The sequence below is a fragment of the Agelaius tricolor genome, unplaced genomic scaffold, assembly GCF_023055355.1.
Source record: "Agelaius tricolor isolate 1412-34295 unplaced genomic scaffold, bAgeTri1.0.p SCAF_25, whole genome shotgun sequence".
NCBI lineage: Eukaryota > Metazoa > Chordata > Aves > Passeriformes > Icteridae > Agelaius > Agelaius tricolor.
The window spans coordinates 4,268,386-4,286,964 of record NW_027269285.1 but is presented as its reverse complement, the minus strand read 5'-3'; the positions used below and the strand labels follow the sequence as shown (position 1 = coordinate 4,286,964).

General features: G+C 46.1%; 1 protein-coding gene across 3 annotated transcripts in view; it reads right to left on the bottom strand.

The window, feature by feature from the left end:
- Positions 1-18,579, bottom strand: part of PHF12 (PHD finger protein 12) — a 31,899-nt gene that overhangs the window by 1,620 nt on the left and 11,700 nt on the right. For 2 of the 3 annotated variants that reach the window (XM_071447704.1, XM_071447703.1), the window contains exons 2-13: positions 15,187-15,259; positions 13,234-13,356; positions 12,586-12,706; positions 11,486-11,618; positions 10,621-10,785; positions 9,874-10,035; positions 7,974-8,790; positions 5,843-5,965; positions 4,748-4,891; positions 2,742-2,840; positions 2,103-2,185; positions 149-287 (exon numbers count right to left, since the gene is read on the bottom strand). In XM_071447704.1, the coding sequence (XP_071303805.1) occupies positions 149-287; positions 2,103-2,185; positions 2,742-2,840; positions 4,748-4,891; positions 5,843-5,965; positions 7,974-8,790; positions 9,874-10,035; positions 10,621-10,785; positions 11,486-11,618; positions 12,586-12,706; positions 13,234-13,354 (2,107 nt within the window). In that variant the 5' untranslated portion in view covers positions 13,355-13,356; positions 15,187-15,259. Of the gene's footprint in view, positions 1-148; positions 288-2,102; positions 2,186-2,741; positions 2,841-4,747; positions 4,892-5,842; positions 5,966-7,973; positions 8,791-9,873; positions 10,036-10,620; positions 10,786-11,485; positions 11,619-12,585; positions 12,707-13,233; positions 13,622-15,186; positions 15,260-18,579 lie in introns of all 3 variants that reach the window. The other variant, XM_071447702.1, reaches the window with a different exon arrangement.

Here is an 18,579-nt window from a genome sequence, read left to right as displayed (position 1 = left end):
GTGTAACCCCAGCTTAGGGCTGTGGCAAGGCTCCCCTTTTTGCAAGGGGTGCACCAGCCTGTGCAGAACAAGGGGCACCAACAAGGAATTGGTTTCCACCTGCTCCTGCCCCCTCTCAATTAACTCCCTGTGGTGGTACAACACTCACTTATCACACTCTGCACTTTGGCAACAATACTGCTGGGAGGAGTGGGTGTCATCTTCTCCGAGAAGTCACACGAATACAGAACATTGTCCACTGTCGTCCCATGCTCACTGTAGTTCAACAGCTCGTAATGCTTTGTATTCTGGAAAGAAAGGGAAGAGGAGGGAATCAAGACAGGAAGTCATAGAATGGTTTGGGTTGGAAGGGACCTTAAAGACCATCTTGTTTCAGCCCCGTGCCATGGGCAGGGACACCTTTCACTAGAACAGGTTGCTTCAAGCCCCATCCAACCTGGCCTTGAATACTGGTTTGGAGCAGGCACAGCTTCTCTGTGCAGCCTGTGCCAGGACCTCACAGGGAAACATTTCTTCCTAATATCCAATCTAACCCCACCCTCTGTTAGTCAGAAGTGCTTCTGCCCATACACACCTCTTTGAAACACAACCCCTTCTCCTTGTTGCCAGTAATGGTCAAGTAAGAGGTGGTAAATATCCCCCAGCTTCAGAGACCACCAATCTGATTCCCCTGCTCCCAAAACAACCAGCCTTCCTGCAGGAGCTGCTTTCTGGCAGAGAAGGAGGGCCAAAGCAAAGTGGGTTTTACCTACTGCACTTGAACCAACACATCTTTTGGGAACAGGATATTCAAGCTGATGCTCACAAAAGCGAGCATTTTACAGGCACACCTGAGGCAAACTTGGCTCGAGACCTGTGCCTAGCAGGAAGAGATGAGCTTTGGAAAGCAGGCACAAGATGGCAAGACGGATGCCACGTGCTGCAGCAGCCTCAGGACAGAGGCAGTCTGGGATTCACAGGCCTTGTGCAGGCTGAAGTGCCAGCAGACATTACCGTGACATGCAGCGTTACACAAGCGGCGTCACGCTCAGCTGAGCTTTGTGGAGGATGTTGACAGAGCAGAGAAGATTTCAGGTTAGCTCACAAAAAACATCTGAGAGCTCAACACCTCGTCCCTCAGGGACTACAAGGCTTTAATCAAGTTACAAAAACTCCACATGCACATGGGAGTAGGCTTTGAAGTAACCTGCTAGACTGCAGAAGGAGAACCTACAGAGAGAGCTCCAGGAAAGGGAATTCTCCCTCTCCAGAGTGACCACAGCCATAGGAGGGTCAAAGGTCAGTGCCTGGAGCCTGATCACAGTCTGACCACTGTGAACAGATGCTTCCACACAGATTTATGGTCAGGATCCCATTACTGAGTGTGTTTGGTAGCTTGCAGGGCACTGGAGGAATGGCCAAAGCTGGCTATGGGTTAATCCTGGATCCTGCTCTGGAGCTGGTTGACAAATGGTGACATAAAAGACCCAATCTTGCTTTGAAGACTGTTTCCATGCTAAGAGACAACTCCAGCAGTGCTGTTACTGGCAGGCCTGCTGGTCTGTTTACTTCAAGAACAAACTACTCTCTGGGCTGTAGCTAAGTAGAAACTGTAGGTTTCTGTTTATGCTGTGAGCTTAACTGAAGCTTTAGCTAAATAAATAATTTATAGAGAACTGCAGATGCTATGAATGCTTTGCTCCTCCATCACACTTGAAAACAAGGGATTCAAAGAAGTTCCCTGGTTTGTTCCAGCTGAGGTTTGATGTTGACACATGAAGTTTAGCTTTTATTAACAACACATTCAGATCAAAAAGTATCAGATCACGTCTATGTCCTTTTCTTTCCCTAGACACCAGCAGTGACAGTGCTGACTTGTGGCCAGTCCTTGCCCACAGGCAGTCAGAGAAATCCTGCTGGCAGAACTCTGTGCTTCAGAAAAGGGTTTGACAGAAAATGCTGACACAGCCTCCACTGGAGTAAAACCAGCTCTTACTTTGTAGTCCACAAAAGGAGCACCACACAAAGACAACCTGCTGCCTGCATCTCCAGCTCCCACTGCCATGCACACCAAAAAATAAAAATAATAATAATGAAAAAAGAAAAATCACTCAGGCACTCACCTCATCATAGAATATGCAGGCATGTTTGCCAGACACATAGTTACAGTGACCATAGCTTGTAAGGCACACATCCATATCAGCTCCTGTCATGGGGGAGGACAAAACAGGCTCAGTTCATATTGGAAAAAAAAACAACTTAACTGTCAGGCAGCAGAGAACAACAGACAGAATTAAAGTTCAATTAGCAAAACAACAGGGGAGCAACTGCTTTTGTCCTGCTCCCAGGACTGCATGAATAATGCTTGGGTAAGCCACCAACAAAGTTTCAGTGGGGGAAGGGAGCCAGCAGCTCCACAAAGGTTGAAGAGCATTTCACTGCTCCTGGGTCTACCCAGAGCACCAGAAGAATCTAAGCAACAAGAAACAAAACGTGCAAGCAAACCATAACTCTCCTCTCCATCAGTCAGGCACTAAAACTCCAAGACAGCTGTTCTAGTTCTGACACCAGGTGACAGAGCTGCCACCCACACAGATTCAGGCAGATGGGGGATTTCCACACTTCTTGGTAGTGCAGAATCCCAGTTACAAGCAGCCACAGTGAGTCTGTTTCCTTTGACACCCACTTGGCAAAGACCTTAGGGAGGGTTCAGGGAGAACCACCCTGATTCTGAAAGGTCAGGGCAGGAAAAAGCTACTCACCTGTCCCAATGTAGAGGGTTCGATAGCACATATTGACTGCACCGCCCAGGCCCATCAGAGGATAGAACACCGCCCGGGCTTGCACTTCCTTTCTTTGCGCTGCAAGATAAAAAGAAATGACTTGAACAATGTTATCAGCTGGGAAAGCTGCTTGACCCCAGTGTCCCTAGCTCAGAAACACAGACCTTAAGGAGGATGCAGTCAGCTTTGGCCTAAGCACCGGTTCCCAATGCACTAGGAAAGTTTGTGCATGAAACCTCTTTTTGCCAGTCAGAGAAAATCGCTTTCTCATAACCCACACAAGCCATGCAAATGGGGAGCATTAACACTGAGTGTGCACAATGGAGCCACGCTGAGGAACACACAAGCCTTCTACCCCTGGCTTCTTTCTTAATCTCTTCTACTCTGGGTAATCAAAGAGCTCAGTCTTTGCTCTCAAAGTGCCACTTAAAAAGAATTGGTGCTGGTGAATTCACCAACTTAACAGTGGTGATTTCATTTCTAGTGAAGCTGCAGGAAAAACACCTGGGCTGAATGGGGCTTGGCAGGGACAAACCCAGCTCCCAAGACAGGATGATTGACTGAGTGGACTCTTTTACCCTCAGGTCAGTTCTTATGGCACACTTGACAATGCTGGTCCAGGGCTGAGCCTCCAGAGCAGCTCCAAGTTCAAATCACACACTCATATGCCCACATTAACTGGACAGAAAATCTTCTGTGGAACAGATATTGAACTCCACTGGGCCACACAGGCCTAGCCAGGATTTCAGCACTGTCTTTTGGAGGAAAACCCCTTATACACAGAGTTTAAGCCTCTCCTGATACCACATCTCTAGGACAGTGTTACACCAAGAGAGTGAAATCAAAGAACAGAACATGAGGATTATGAAAGACTGCAGAGGTACCTACATCAAGAATAGTGGCCACACCAAGTGGCATCACAAGCTCCATCTCTGCCTGGCTGCCGCCCTGCATGAATCCTTTCAGCTGCCTGGCTCTGCAGGGCTCACTAAAGGCTTTGGATCTAACATTTCACCAGCAATGCTAAGCAGCCAGTTGGATGCATCATTCCTGCCCAAAAAGGGTGATGGGTTAAGACAGCACCAATCTGCCTTGAGAAAGGCAGACTGCTGAAGAATTCCAGAGCAGGAAGGCAGCTCATACCACAGCCTGCTGCTGTGTCCTGCAGCAGAAATCACAAGAAGACTGACAAAGCATTTAGGGAATGCTGTGATGCTAAAGCAAGCAAGCACAGAGCTTCAGAAAAAGATTACTGACTGACTTCCAAAGATCTTATCTGGGATATTTACCCCCAGGCCTAGCAGAGAGGGAGCAGAGAACTGCTTCCACAGCAAGGCTCTCCAGTTAGTGCTTGAAAGCAGATTAAACTCACTGGTTGCATGCAGAGGAACACAGACACCCTGCAGCTTTAGGTGATACCAGTGGTAATAAACAAAGCCAAACTTGGGAATATGGAGATTTCCAGGAGAAACTCCAGTTGCTTTCCATTACTGGCATTAGTCACATGTAGTGTTTTCAGCTTGACAGTGACATTCTGAACAGGCAATGACAATGTCACACATATATTCTGTGCTCCAGTTCCTCCTGTTCTTGTGCGTGTATCTCTCCATAAAGAGAGAGCAGGAATTTACAGATTTCTCTTGCCCATCTCAAAGGTAAAAGTGCAAAGAAAAGCCACCAAGAACCTGAGATGAACCTTCCCATCTATTGCTAATTCTAAGATGAATAAAACACAACTTCACTACACATTTCCAGTAGAAAATCTGAAGGTACTAAAAGTATTCACACTGCTCCAGTTTGTAAATAATTAAGTAGAGGATCCTGATGGAGTTTCTGGTCAGTGGATATCCAGAGCAGGGGGATGAGAAGAAAGAAAAGTGAAAGGCAGCATCAGATACCAGAAGAAGAGGGAAATCTCCTTCAAGGAATGGACAGTGGCAAATCTGTGGCTCAACATAACCCAGCTATTCTAGGGCTGCTCTTACCTTCAATGTGGTTTCCCACAGGAGACTGCTGATGGGAATTGACACTGCTTGCTAGAGACTGAGCTTTGGGAGGAAAGAGCTGATGTATTCTCTGCAAGGCCAGAAACTTGATCAGCTGCTCATCCAGCATATTTATCTCAATCTCTGTTAATAAACAAAAAGCAATTAGTAAGTTATTCAGGGAAAGAGTGCAATCTGAGCTGCAGTGGATATACCTGTCCCACTTACAAACCTGCTGTTTGCTTTAACAGCAAAAACTTGACCAATTCTGTAATATCAAGACTCCTACACATAGGTGAGCTATTATTTCACATCACCTCCTGTGAGAAGAGGGTGAGGACGGTGCCAGCCACAGCTGGAGAGCTCCAACTAAGGCAGCAAGCAGAGGTTTGGGGCAACTAGGGTTGGTAAAAGCTGAAAATCTGCTGTTTTGGCCCAGAATCAACAGGTCAGTAGAGATGGCCATTGCACCCCTTTGGAGAGTATGTTGGGTCCTTCCTCTGAAGCTCTGCTGCCTGGTTAGAAAGTCCAGCCCTGCATCACAGAGACCTGTAACCCCCTTTGAAGCTGCTGCAGGCTCAGCAATCTCCTCCTGAAGGCACTCTGCTAACGTTTGCCATCTCTTGCCAAATGCAACAAAAGGAAATAAAAACCAGGCCAGTCCAGGAGACTGACAGAAGCAGAAATAAATTATAAAATTAACAGACCCACTGGAGCATCACCACTCAGGTGACTGCTCTACTACAAGATCTATTGCTGCTGGACTTTACATCTGCCAGGAGCAGCTCTGGATTGCAGCTAGCACAACATGGCAGGGCTGCAGGTTTCTGCATGTGAATTCCACCTGGAAAGCAGCCCAGTTGTGATTCTTCCCCAGAAAAGCTTCAGGCAGAAACACTTCATTGGCCTTGCTGCCTTGGCAACACTCAGAGCAGGGAAGCATGTGACATATTTAAGGTAATGTACACCCAGCCCCTCCCTCACCTGACTACAACCCTGCTTTATCTCTGGAACTTTCCCTCAAGCAGAGATGGAATGCTCTAGGGAAGCAAACACACAGGGCTAGCGGAGACTGATGATGAATTAAATACTCACCCCCGTCCATAAATGCTTTCAGGGAACCAGTGAAGTCCAACATAGCTGCAGAGTTTGAAGTGAGTGATGAGGGTAGAGTTAAAGCGCTTCCTATGGATAAGGTGCTGGGACTGACCTTACCATCTACAGAGAGAGGTGATGGAGAGAAGAGATGTCACTGTGACGTTCACCAGACATGAACCCAGCCCTCAGGCTGCCCCTGGCTGCCAAGCTGCTCCAAAATGACTCATTTTGCTCATAGTCATGCTTTGAAAAAGGCCTGAACTAGAGGCCAGGAGCTTTCTTCTGCTCACAGAAAGGCTTCTGTGTGCCTCCAACACAGAGCCAAACGTGGCTTCTGCCTCGTCTCCAGCTGCTGGAGGAATTCTTGACCTATACATTTAATCTCCTGCTCCCTGTGGTGACACTGGAAAGATGAGCACCAACTCCCCAGGAGGTTGAAGAATTTATTAAACCTAAGAGACGTTTGCCAAGTAGCTTGTCTAGCTTTTTAACATGAATAAAAAGCACAACTGCCCTGGTTTTATTTCTACACTGTTATAAAGTCTGGAGTGCACATCATTGTCCAGAAGGAATGTGACAGTCATAAGCAGATTCTATTATTTACTAAATAAAATCCTCCTGCTTTGGAAGTGACCATGCAACTGAAAGAGGCAGTGGCAAATGCCAGGAAACAAAACCCCTGTAATCTGTTGTCAATACCAGATCTTCTTGAGCTGGTTTGCTTATAACTACTGAAATTTGTGGCAAAAAAAAAAAGTCATGAGCAATTTGCATTTTTGTACTTGGCAGCAAAATTTGCACACCACAATTTTTGTTATAAATATATAATCCATCCTGTTAGATGGAAAATTTAAATGTTTACACCTTTCCCAAGAGACACTGTAGCAAGTAATGATTTTGTAGAACACAAGCTTTGCACCAGATGCAATTATTTAACATCTTAAGTAACTGCAAAATTATGTAGGGCTTGCAGTGCTCTTCAAACCACAAGCAAGAAGTTTTCTATAACACAGTCTCATTTCCTCTACCAGAACTTCTCCCAGCCTTGCATTTCTAAGCAGGGCTTGGTCAATTCAGCAGCCTCAGAGTAACCAAGTTTATACAGGAGGAGGCCAAGTACCCTGGGGACTGCTTCCAAAGGCGAGGCAAAGCTTAGAAGTTACTCGTTGAGGAATTTTAGAAAGGATTATAAAAATATGTTGCTCTGTTGCTTTACAACCACCAGACCTGAGCCACTGCACACAAGCCTGACACTGAGCAGGTTGGAACTGCATGAGAAGTGACACACAGCTCTGTCACGTGCTTTGCAGTGACTGCTCCCACCCAACCTGCACAAAGGCTTTGCTGGTTTGAGGCTTGAGCTGGCATGGGGAGAGGGAAAATGAAGAGAATGCCATATGTGAACGTTTATTCTAGCAAAATTTGAGCTGTGGGCAGTTACTCCAGCATCTGTCAACATCTTTGACTTTATGTTTCTACACTAAAAATGGTTATATACACTCTATTATATACCTTGCTATTATTTAGCAGGTTTTTTGGGTACAACTCAGGATGCATATCCAAGTCTGTAACCACCCTGTGTCAGGCCAACAGATCCTAAGCAGATACAGCTTCCCAAGCCCACATTTCTCCAGAATCAAGGCTGTGCACATGAAGACTACAACAACACCTGCAATAGGGGACACAACTACTGCCTGAAGAGTTACTCTGGATTAGATCCCAGAGAGCTGCTCTTGTGAGGAGGACTGACTACCTTGCAATCCAAATGGCCATTTGAAACAAGCCAGTGGTTTTACAGCAGCGCTGGGGTTTTAAAGCAGCAGCTGTTGAAACAGCAGCAGCCAAGTGATATAAAGCTACTGTTGCTTTCAAGAATTCAACAGACCTACTATCCTGCTTGTCAGGACAGAGTTACCCCCTCAAGTATAGGCAGCCAGCAAAAATACATCCCATGGCTCCCATAAAGAAACCTAAGACAGAGGAGACCTGAGAAACTCCTGCTGGCTCTCCACAGAAAGCCCAATTCCCAGTCAAATGAGGGCACACTGCTACAGCCTTGAGATTTCGAATGAGGTTTAGCCTGAGCTTTTCTCAGCCCCGGGGCCAAGGTCAGTGGCTCAGCACGTACCTGAAGGTGGTGCTGGTGAACAGAATCTGTTTGTGGACCCAACAGCTGAGATGCCATCTCCTGCAGCCTGGGGAGGGGTGAGAGCCCGGGTGGCACTGAGCGGGGAGCCCCCGGCCCGCAGCTCTGCCGTCAGCGGCGGCCCAATCTGCGTCTGCACATTCTTCCTTTGCAAAGTGCTGGTGGTCTCCAGGCTGGCGCAGGAGCTCGAGATGGACGTAGGCAAACTCGTGACCGGCGCAGATCCCCTTTGTGCACAAGAAACGGGCCCTGCTACGTTCTCTGTTTTGACAATGGTTCCAATGGTGTGGTTCAGAAGTCCGCAACTCGCTGGGGGTGTGAGGGGCCGAGGCCACGTTTGCCGATGAGACAAAACAGGGATTGTGTTCCCAGAGCCCGTGAGCCTCTGGGAGTCAGTCAACTGTGCTGAGGATTCGGATGAAACGCCGTAGAAATGAGGCCCGTTCACTTTAATGTCAGAGGCTGTCGGCCCATTCGAAGTCCCGCAAGAAGAAGCCTTCTTGGATTTATCTATACAAGAGCTGCAGTTAACATCTTCCTGTGACAAAGTCTGCTGGGATTGCGAGGAGCTCAAGGAATTCTGGGTGGTAATCCCTGAGGTGCAGGATGACATGGAATAGAGGGAAGGTGTGGGTGCCTTGTCAGCTGCCTGGTAAGGGTTGGCGAGTGAGCCATCTGCCACAATAACAGGCTTAATATCAGCCTTCTCTGTTTGTTCAGAGTCCCAAAGCGAAGTCATCTGCTTAGCAGATAAATGTTTCAATATGCTGCACTGGAGCGCAACAACACTACAGAGCCACTGGAAGGAAGAAAAAAGTGCAGGTTAGCTCTGGAGGCAGCAGTGCTCCAAACCTCTACAGTTGCTCCATCATTCACCCAGCTTGAGGAAATCCAGCTGCTGACTGCTCAGATGCAGTGTGGAACTACAGCTCTGTTCTGGAGCTCATCTACAATTAGGAGGAAATTCTGTCCAGAGGTGTAAAAGTGCAACCAAAATTACGTACTGTTTATCTCCATGCTGGAGGTGGGACAGAAAGGGTCTGAGATTAAAGGAGGGAGGAAGGCAGGCAGCGTTTCCTCACTTCTAAACTCCTCCTTCTCTTCATTTGTTAAATGCTGCAACTCTTCAGCCTCAGTTTACAAACACACCTATCGCTAATTTGGGCTTCTAGCCAAACACAACCCTCCAACTTAACTCTATAGCATGCTGGAAAGAAATGCTGCTCTACCTCAGGTATAGGGAGTAGAAAGCTGGGGTGGAGAGCACTCTCCTTTTACACAAAGTGGAGGAAGACCAAAAGATTTATTCCAAGTTTTAAGCTCCATGGTGGATGTGCACCTGCCACATAAAAGAAGCTTGTCTGTGCTAAAAAAGAAGGACTTGATTTCTCCACTGACATCAACTTAACGTGCCTTTACACTGTGGAATCTGGCCAGAAGTTTCATACAAGATTTAAACACTCATTTGACCTTGATTTACACGCCCAATTCCATCCGCAATAAAAAGCGACCCAGAAATGGGACGTTAACTTATAAATAAATGTGTCAGAGAGCAGCCTTACATAATCAAAGTGCAAAGTATTTCCCCTCAGCCACGAAATAAAGATGACGTCTAGACAGAAGGCCCTCGACTCCACTCTTAAGGCCAGAGGACTATTGCACCACTTCCCTGAAGTGTCAAATGAGGAATTTTACATCTCACCTGGAAAGTCAAAGTGAAGTTTTAATGCACAAAGGTGTCAGAGACAAGACAAGCTATCACCTTCACACAGGAGCTTCAGATTGGTTTCCTAGACAACTGCTCCATCATGACTGAAGTGGAAGGGGATCTTTGTACCAAAGCAACTACACACACAGAGTCCAAGCATTTGACTTAATTTACCTCCTGTTGTTCTGTCTGGCTGGCTAAGTGCTCAGTGTTCAAAAGGTGCTTCTGCAAGGGTTCCTCAGGGATCCCGTTACAGATCAGCTCGCCATCTCTAATTGCTGCAGGCGCGAGTAACGGGGGTGGAAGCCGGTACTGGGACTTTATAGCATCAGGAACCTACATTGTGGAGAAAGAGGATCACACATGAGAACAATTACTCAAGAATGACTAGTTAAACCAAGTGCTTGATCAGCACTAAACTTCGCATTTGCTGCTTTCTCACCCAAAGGAACCCTGCAGATACATTGGAAGTATCAAGGACTGAGTACTTTAAATTGATGTAGCCATGCTAAAATTAATAGGTTTAATTCCCTTAGGCCAGGCATGACTTTGGTACAACATGGTGGCTACAGCATAAGAGAAATCATGAAAAAACAGCCAAGGGAAGTCTGTGTGGCAGTTTTCAGGCATCCTGGCAACCAACACAGCACCAAATCTGACTGTAGGGCCACCTTCAGGAAGTTTTGTGTTGTACCCTCTATGCTTGTGCTAGATTTAAGTGCTTACTTGTAATAACTGAGCCTTATAGTTGAAGGAAAGAGATCTTCTTAAATCCTACAGGTAGGGAGTGCTGACTCCCAGATCTCTCACCAACACAATCATTCTGACTCTGTCTTCCTCCTGCCCCAAGGAGTATGCTGCTTTCCCTTCCAAACTAAAACACATACACAGTTTTCACCCACCACTACCTGCTACACATACCTTCAGACCTTTCCTCTTCACTGACTGAAGAACTCTGCGATTCGGAGGGTGTTTCTTATGGATTCGGTTTAAGAAATCCACTTTGACAACGTGCTGAGATATGGTGTCCTGGAACCGGTCAAATACTCGGCACCGATTACTCAGGGTCAAGTTCTTCTGGTTCAGCTGGGTGATCAGATAATGCCACAGGAGTTAGGGATCTGCAGGTCACTCTAAGGCACCCTAAGACTTTCATAATGCCTCGTAGCACTGGCAGTACAGCATCAGCTCAGCTTTAGACTATTTGTTGCCTGCAGCACTAACCATTTCTGTTAAAGGGCACATTGCTGGAGATGAATACAAAAGCATTTAGAGGCCGACTAAGCAGTATCAATGCTCTCAGAAGCAGTTTGTCTGGGAAAAAGCTCTTTGTTTCAGCCCCCTGTTTCCTGAGTATTTAAGTCTCAAGTACACTGCTTTTCCAAAAATGAAAACTCCCTCTTGGAATGAAACTTTTTTGGGTTAAGCATGCAAAGAATTACTTCCCCTATTTGTAGCACTGTGCTGCTTTGTATCCCAGTTCTGGAAGCTCATCTAGATCTTAAAGAGTCCAATCAAAAACTAGACAAGCTGTCAGTGAGCCACAATCTGAGCTGTCAGCTTCAGTTACAGGAAGGAGTTCCCCCATCTTTATATCTTATTGCAGAGAGCAGCATCATATTCCTTTGGAGAGTGCGTTGCTTGCAGCAGGAGCTTTACAAGCGTTACAGGGAGCAATAAGAGCTCAGAAGCTGTTTTACATTTGTTGTGCTTTGTCCTTTAATGGACCTGCCAGGTTCCACTCCAGCATCCGGTTACCATACTGCAATCATAGTCCTGTGCTTACCACCACGTGTTCTATGTGATTTGGGCACATCCATCTACCCAGAGGCATGGCAGTAAGCGGTGGCTCCAGACAATCCATGTGGAACAGGAGTGGGCAATAATCACACTGGATTAGAGGTGCCACTCTGCAACTCCTGAGAAGAGAGAGCCAAATCTTATTCCCTGTGCAGAGTATAAATAGAACATTCAGGCAAGCTTGGCTGACCACTTCAGTTTATCCTCTACACTGTTGTTTGCACCAAAAAGTAGGATTTCTGATTTGTAACTTGATCTGTATAGATCTTCTTTAAGATCCACTCGAGGCAAAAGCCTTTATCTGAAGAAAAATTCAGAGATCAAAAGGAAATCTCAGATTTAGGTAATTACAAGTTTCCTTGAAGGAATCATGCGTGATGCTGGGATGTGTACATCAACAAGATGTTCTCAGAACAAGTCTCAAACTCCAGAAAAACAACTACATCTGAATCCCCAGGCTTTAAAAAAGCCTTTGCTCTTATGACAAGGTCATCAGTTGTTCTCCACAAAAGCCCACCTGAATACCCATTCCACTTCGAGAAATTCACTCTGACTGGGTTTCTGAAATAAAGGTTTCATTTTCACTGACATTTTGAATTGGGATTGATCTATGCATTTTTTTATGCAGTGTTACAAAACCCATCAGTATTTTGTACTGGTTTTCAGATTTACAATTTCAGCACAATATTCCTATTTGCCCTGGGCTTATAAATCTCTCAGTAGATTTCTATTTCCTAAAGGTCACCTTCTCACACACTTCCTTCACAAACCATAAACAAACATCGTCATTTACCAAACCACCATCACTTTAGAATATTTCTTTGCAGAAAAACACTGAAGACAAGATGGCTCAATCTTGTCAATCTTCAGGCTACATTTCAGAACCCTTTACAGCTGGACCTACACATGCTGTGGTGAACACCTGTTATTTAGCAAAGATTAATATTCTCCCATTTGTTTAGAGGATTGCAAGTAAATAATGAAGGGGAATGGAAAAGGAAACAGGTAATCTACTTTTTTCAGCAAGAACTTTGCTCCTGTGAAGGCTGCAGCTACAACTGAACAGCTTCCTGAAAGAACAAGTACCTGTTGCATGTGAAGCAGACCTTCACCGGCAAGGGAACCAAACCATTGTGGTCTAACTCGTGTTGTGCTTTCTTGACATTCTTTCCTGTGGTTTCTTCCTTTCTCCTCCTCTTACTAGTACCTGAAAAGGAAATTTTAAAAAGCTTTGTGTTATCCACATAGCAGAGGTTTGCCTTCTGGTAGATACATATAATCATCTCAGAAAAGTCAAAGACTGCTGCTTAAGGAACCTCTATCAACCACTAAATCTAGCCTTAAGTGACAGAGACTATCTTTAAAGGCCGATATATTTCACACTTCGTAATTTCAGTGACACCCTATACATTTAGTCACTACTTTGTTACTATATTATTGCATCATAAATCAAAAATCAAGTATTTTGACAACTGATTCTTTTTCATATTGATGATCTAGTCCAAGGTGAGATCAACAAGCATCTATCACAAGTTCTGATGGACATGGTGTGTAGTTGCAGTGTCCCCACAGATTTGAAAGGCAACTGCTGCTAGGCAGCTGGAGGAGAGCCAGAGGTACCCTCTGCTTTCACCAGAGCCACAACTGTCACAGAGTCAGGAGGGCAAAGAGGAAAGATGGCAGCAGGATGCAACTGCAGACATCTTCACTATCAGCAGACAAGGCCCTGCTCACCTGGAAGTGCTGTGGTGCAGGTCAGTTCATTCGGCAGCTGGAACTGCGTTGGGTTCCTTTCCATGGCAGCAGCAATAAGAAGCTCAAAGGGTCGCTTCAGCTGGGGCTGCCCACAGTCCATTTCTGCAATGGCAGAGTCATCATCCACGTCAATTATGTCCTCATCCACATCATTCTGCTCAGAGTTGGGGGTCTCGGTGCTGGCATTGGATGTGGGAGTGCCAGGCCGGCTCGCTCTCCTTTCCAAGATCCTGGCATGCGCATTAGCCCTGATGCTGCTGCTAGACCTGTCCAACAGGTCTGCGTCACTGGTGGGGGAGGTGGTCCTTTTCCCAGATTTGTCCACCAATCCATTTACCTGCCCCAGCTCTTTCTTCTGTTCTCGCTTCTGCACGACATGAATAGGCAGGCTTATCATGGAGGCCACAAACAAAGCACATCAACCTTGACAAATATGCGATTGAAGACAAACAGCATCTGAAAACGCTTGAGCCACGCGCTACAACTTCCCCCTTGCAGTCATCAGAGCCTCGATCAAGAACAGTCTGATGGCAGCTAAGGTACAGGTGACACAACAGCTGAAGAGAACCAAGCATGGGGAAGAACATTACCATGTGTCTCTCCTTTCAGGGTAGCTATACTTGAGTCCAGATCAGGACATTTCACAGCATCTAGTCCTAAACATTTGACAAATCACACAACTGTTTACTTTGCTACCAACACTGAGAAACTCCACAGCAAACTGTTCACTGTTGATGCACTTTACTAACCCTGGCACTGCATACAAACCCATCAGAGGCTGAGAAGGTCAGCTTGAGAATACAAGCACAACATACAAACAACACTCTGCTATCTCCTGATGACAGGAGTCTTGAACAAGGTGCAGCAGAAGAAAACTATAGATTGCCATCACCACAAGATCCATTTTGCAACAGGAGATGCTGCATGGCCTGGGATGGGCAGCTGTGCACTGTTCCAGTGCTTGACAGCATCACCCATATGGAGGAACCAATCTACTCCATCACTAACATGGTCTGCAAAGGGAGCAAAGTGTTTTCAAGCAATTTTTAATATAGAAAAGTTGGGGGTTTTCTCCTTTACTCTCTCTTTTTACTTTATTATTTGTTTTTCGATTTGTGACCTTCATTTCTATTGTTGGCAGATGGCTGAGCAGTACCCTGGAAACATAACAAGGCAATCACTTCAGGAACAAAAGGCTGAGCACACAGTTTTCTTCCAATCTGTTTTGGGTGTCACTTCAAGGGAACAGTTGCTAGATAGCTTGGTGCAGTTTCTAAACCCTCTGCTACGCAGCCCTACGTGGTCACAGCAATAAGATGTTTACATTGTGCAAGACAGCTTCCTGGAGAAAGAGCATCAAGGCAAAAAAAAAAAAAAAAAAGACAAGCTACAATATTGCCCAATCATCTCCTTCCCATCCTGTTCAATAGCCCAGGAAATCATAACTCACTGTGATTTCACCCTCTGCTGATGTACAACTGCTGTGAAGTCACTCTTCTAAAAAACACATATTAAGTAGAATCAGAGCCCTGATGGCAAAGCTGTATTAACGTGCCTCCCATTCTGCCTGTAGACAGCTCACCTCCTCAAGCACAGGAGCCATTCCCATTTCCTCTGTGCCTCAGCTCTCCCTCCTTTCCAGAAATGGAGGCAGAAGGAAAACAGTTTAAAAGACATAGATTCACAAGAAGGTATCAGGCACTTCAGTTTTACCTCCTAGTAGTGAGGTTAAAATATCCTAAGGGTCTCTCACCAAGACCCCTTAGGTTTCTTTAAGCCCTTTCCTAACAAAACCCTTTGCAAACATGAGCACAAAGAAGCAGCTCTGGTTGTCTAAGTACACACGAAGGGAGAGGCAGGTATAAACCACAGGATTCAGGTTTCAGAGGGCCAGTTGGAAGGGCAGGGACTGTGTCTGTTCTGAGGCTTTACCTTGCGGCGCACGGTGCAGCGGTGGCACATCCACTCCCCCGGGGGCAGCATCTCCTCGCTGAGTGGAGGGTTGCTACAAGAGAAACACAAAGCACAGCTTTACTGTTATTTACTGTCATTTCTGGAACTCTTCTCACGTACACAGCCAGAGCCAGGGCAGCTCTGCGGTTCCACTCCCAGGCACTTCCTTTAATTTATGGTGAAGCTCCCTGGATTCGCTCTCCCATACATCCACTCAGGCAGACACCTCCAAGAAGCCAGTCTTCCATGACACCCATCTCAGCTCCACGGTTTCAGAGCACTCTCAGACTTGAACAGCAAAGATAAATGGAAGATTCACTGGTGTGCCACACACATACCTCCCCCTACACCTCCTTAAATAACTTGATTACTCCATGTGAGACCACACAGATCCCCGTACAGCAAGCACAGTCACACATCCTTGGATTTGCAGTGAGTCCAACTGAACGAGCTGCCATGAGGTCTACCCACCATCTCTCCCATGCACTCCATCCCTGGGCACACTTATTTAATGGTAGAAACCACCTTCTATCTTAAGACAACCCAAATACTCTTAAAAGTGTCACCATATCCAGCTTGCCTTGGCTACGAAGCACAGGATACATCCTACTCACACGGATCTGCACTTACTATAAAAGCTGTATCACAGTGAAATGACATTCTCATTTTGATGCTAGAAATAAACCAAAGCAAATTAGACTAAGGAGTAAGGAGGACTATTTTGAGAAACACTTTTCCTCAGCAAAAGGCAGAGCAGCATATGTTAGATGATACACTTTCCTTACAGATCCTACTACTAACTCAAGTACTTTCCAACACCTCTTTATCATTAAGATTTGTTATTTGAGCAAACTGCTGACTGTGGCAGGGAAAATGTACCTGCTGGCAAAACCCAGCCATTTACCACGCAGTGTGGCTTAAGATAATACTTTTAAAAGTTCTCCTGACTTTTGCTAGAGGCAGCTCTTAGCAAGTCTGCTCTCTTGTGCTGAACACACGAATATACTACCACAGGATCTGGAAGCTCCATTTCCCACTGACTGGGAAACAGATTTCAAGGATCCATTGGGACTGACTGGGTTACAAGGGGATCAAGAAGTACAGTAGCTTATAAGACTGGCCCAAGAAAGCCACACAAGCATGGGAAGCTAGATGTTGGTTCATGGTAGGAGTCTCTATACTGTTTATTGCACCTACAAATATCCAACCAAATCCGAGTTAAGCTTTCCAGTCTCCAGCTCTGACAAGCCAGGGAGGATAAGACGCATACTTGCTGGCTGGGAAGAGCTGTGCTTTGCAGCAAAGGGAGAGGCTGTCTTCCTCAAGAATCTTGCTCCTAGCACAGGGAAATGGCACAGGATCCCAGCCCAGGCTCCCAAGCCTGGACTGTGAAAACAAACACACTTCCTTTGTTTAAACAGAGTCCCGGCGAGCTGTGCCCCGAGCTCGCCCTGTGCCAGCACTGCCTCTGCAGGTACTGCAGCCACCCGGGGTCACACTCCCTCTTGCAACACTGCGCCTGGAAGACTGAAGGAAGAGCACAGCAAGAACCAAGCTGGTAATAACCTCAGCATTTCTGGTGTCAGGCTCTGGGGAATTCAGTAGAGCCAACACATCTGGCAGCCATTTTGAGGAGGAGTGCAGGGTTTCAGAGGCCTCCGTGTTCCAGGCGCTCCAGAAACACAGCGCTCTGCATATATGCACTGACATACCTGCAGCTTATGTTTCTCATTTCCTGGAGGGCTTGGATGAACAAGAGATCAGGCTCTAGATGAGAGCACCAAAGCCTCCACTACTGGCTGCTTCACCTCAAATGCTTGGATGAAGCAGTAGCTCCCTGCCCCAAACCAATCTTTAGCTAACAGAAGCAGGGAAGGGGGGGTGGAAGGAGGAGAGTAACAAATGGTCCCCGTGTGCTTGCTGCAGCATAAATCCAGCTGAATCCTAAGGTGCATCCTGCAACAGCTCAGGTTTTACTCTTGCTAGAAAACGAGCTCTTAGATCTGCCTCTACAGCAAGTATGGATTCATGTGGCCCATTCCCCTCTCCCCTCCCAACACCCCAGGGCAAAAAAAACCACAGACTTTGATTTGTTCCTAGTGAAATTTCACCCTCTGAAGCTCCCGACGAGCGTGCCTGAACTGCTGGGAACACGTCTGCCCCATTCCGATGTGCGGCGTGCCAGGGATCCACGCGCTGCCAGATGCCTCCGGTTATTTGTTTTAACTGTTACCTCAATCTCACTGTGCTCTTTCATTTTACAATGAAACAGTTAATACCACGGTGAACCTCGAGAGACGCCTGGAAGAGTCAGAACAGGTTTCTTCTGCAAGTGTGTATGTTATTGTCCCATTTGCTGGGTTTGAAGCATGAAATCCTACATACTCTGTACTATTAAAGAAGCATTTTAATGAATGCTGCTACCCAAAGGCCTGTGGAAGGAGGGGGAAAGATTCGTTTCAGAGCAGCAGAAAGGTTTTAGTGCTCAGATAAACCTCCTGAGGTTTTCTGCTCACTGGCAGGGCCTAGCTGCGATAGCAAGTGTATTAAAAGACTGATTCTGCCTCTCCTGGTTAATGAACTGTTCATCAAGGCAGCTCACCATGCTAACAAAGACTGATGAAGGCTGCTCCTGCACTGCTGGCCTCGCAGCAAGCAGAGAGCACTGCCTGGGTCTCAGCAGAAAGCCAGGGAAGCACTAAAGAATGCTGTTTTAATTGACTAGGTATGACCACATTCTTCAACCTTTTACTGTAAGCATAAAAGAAACGGATTTTTAAATCTGAGCAAGATACTTGATCTTCATAAGCAAGGTAAGAATTAGCACTTTGGCAGGAGCACCAGAGCCCTTTTCTCCCTATCTTTCATGGGTTCATTAGCATGCACAGCTCCAGCCGCCAGTGTTTGCTGCCAACAGGACCTGGAATTGTACAGCTCCCACTTTATCTTCGGTTACAACACATCTCCTTTCAACTACACTCCAGTCAGTTGCACTTTTCAGTACATTTTCACTAACCCTTCATTTCAGAAAGTTTCCCCTTCTGTCATCACAGACAAGAGTGGTGGCCTCTGCTGTTTACCTGGGGGGTTTGGTGTGACCCAAATCAAACCTGCTCAGCAGAATGTGTTTCTGCATTTAAAACAAAGACAGCTCTGAAAAACACAGGCTGACTTAAAAACACCTGGAAGACTAACTCATACAAAGCCTCTGAAAATTAAAGGAGATGTTTATCACTGCCTAGTCAAAAACCACTACATTGCCTATGAAGTCACTCGCCATATAATATCTGTCTCATGGCTTTTTCTCAGAAAGTTAACTATCTCCTCAAAATTCCTATCAGATGCATTGTCAAGCATTGTTCTGCCATGGTC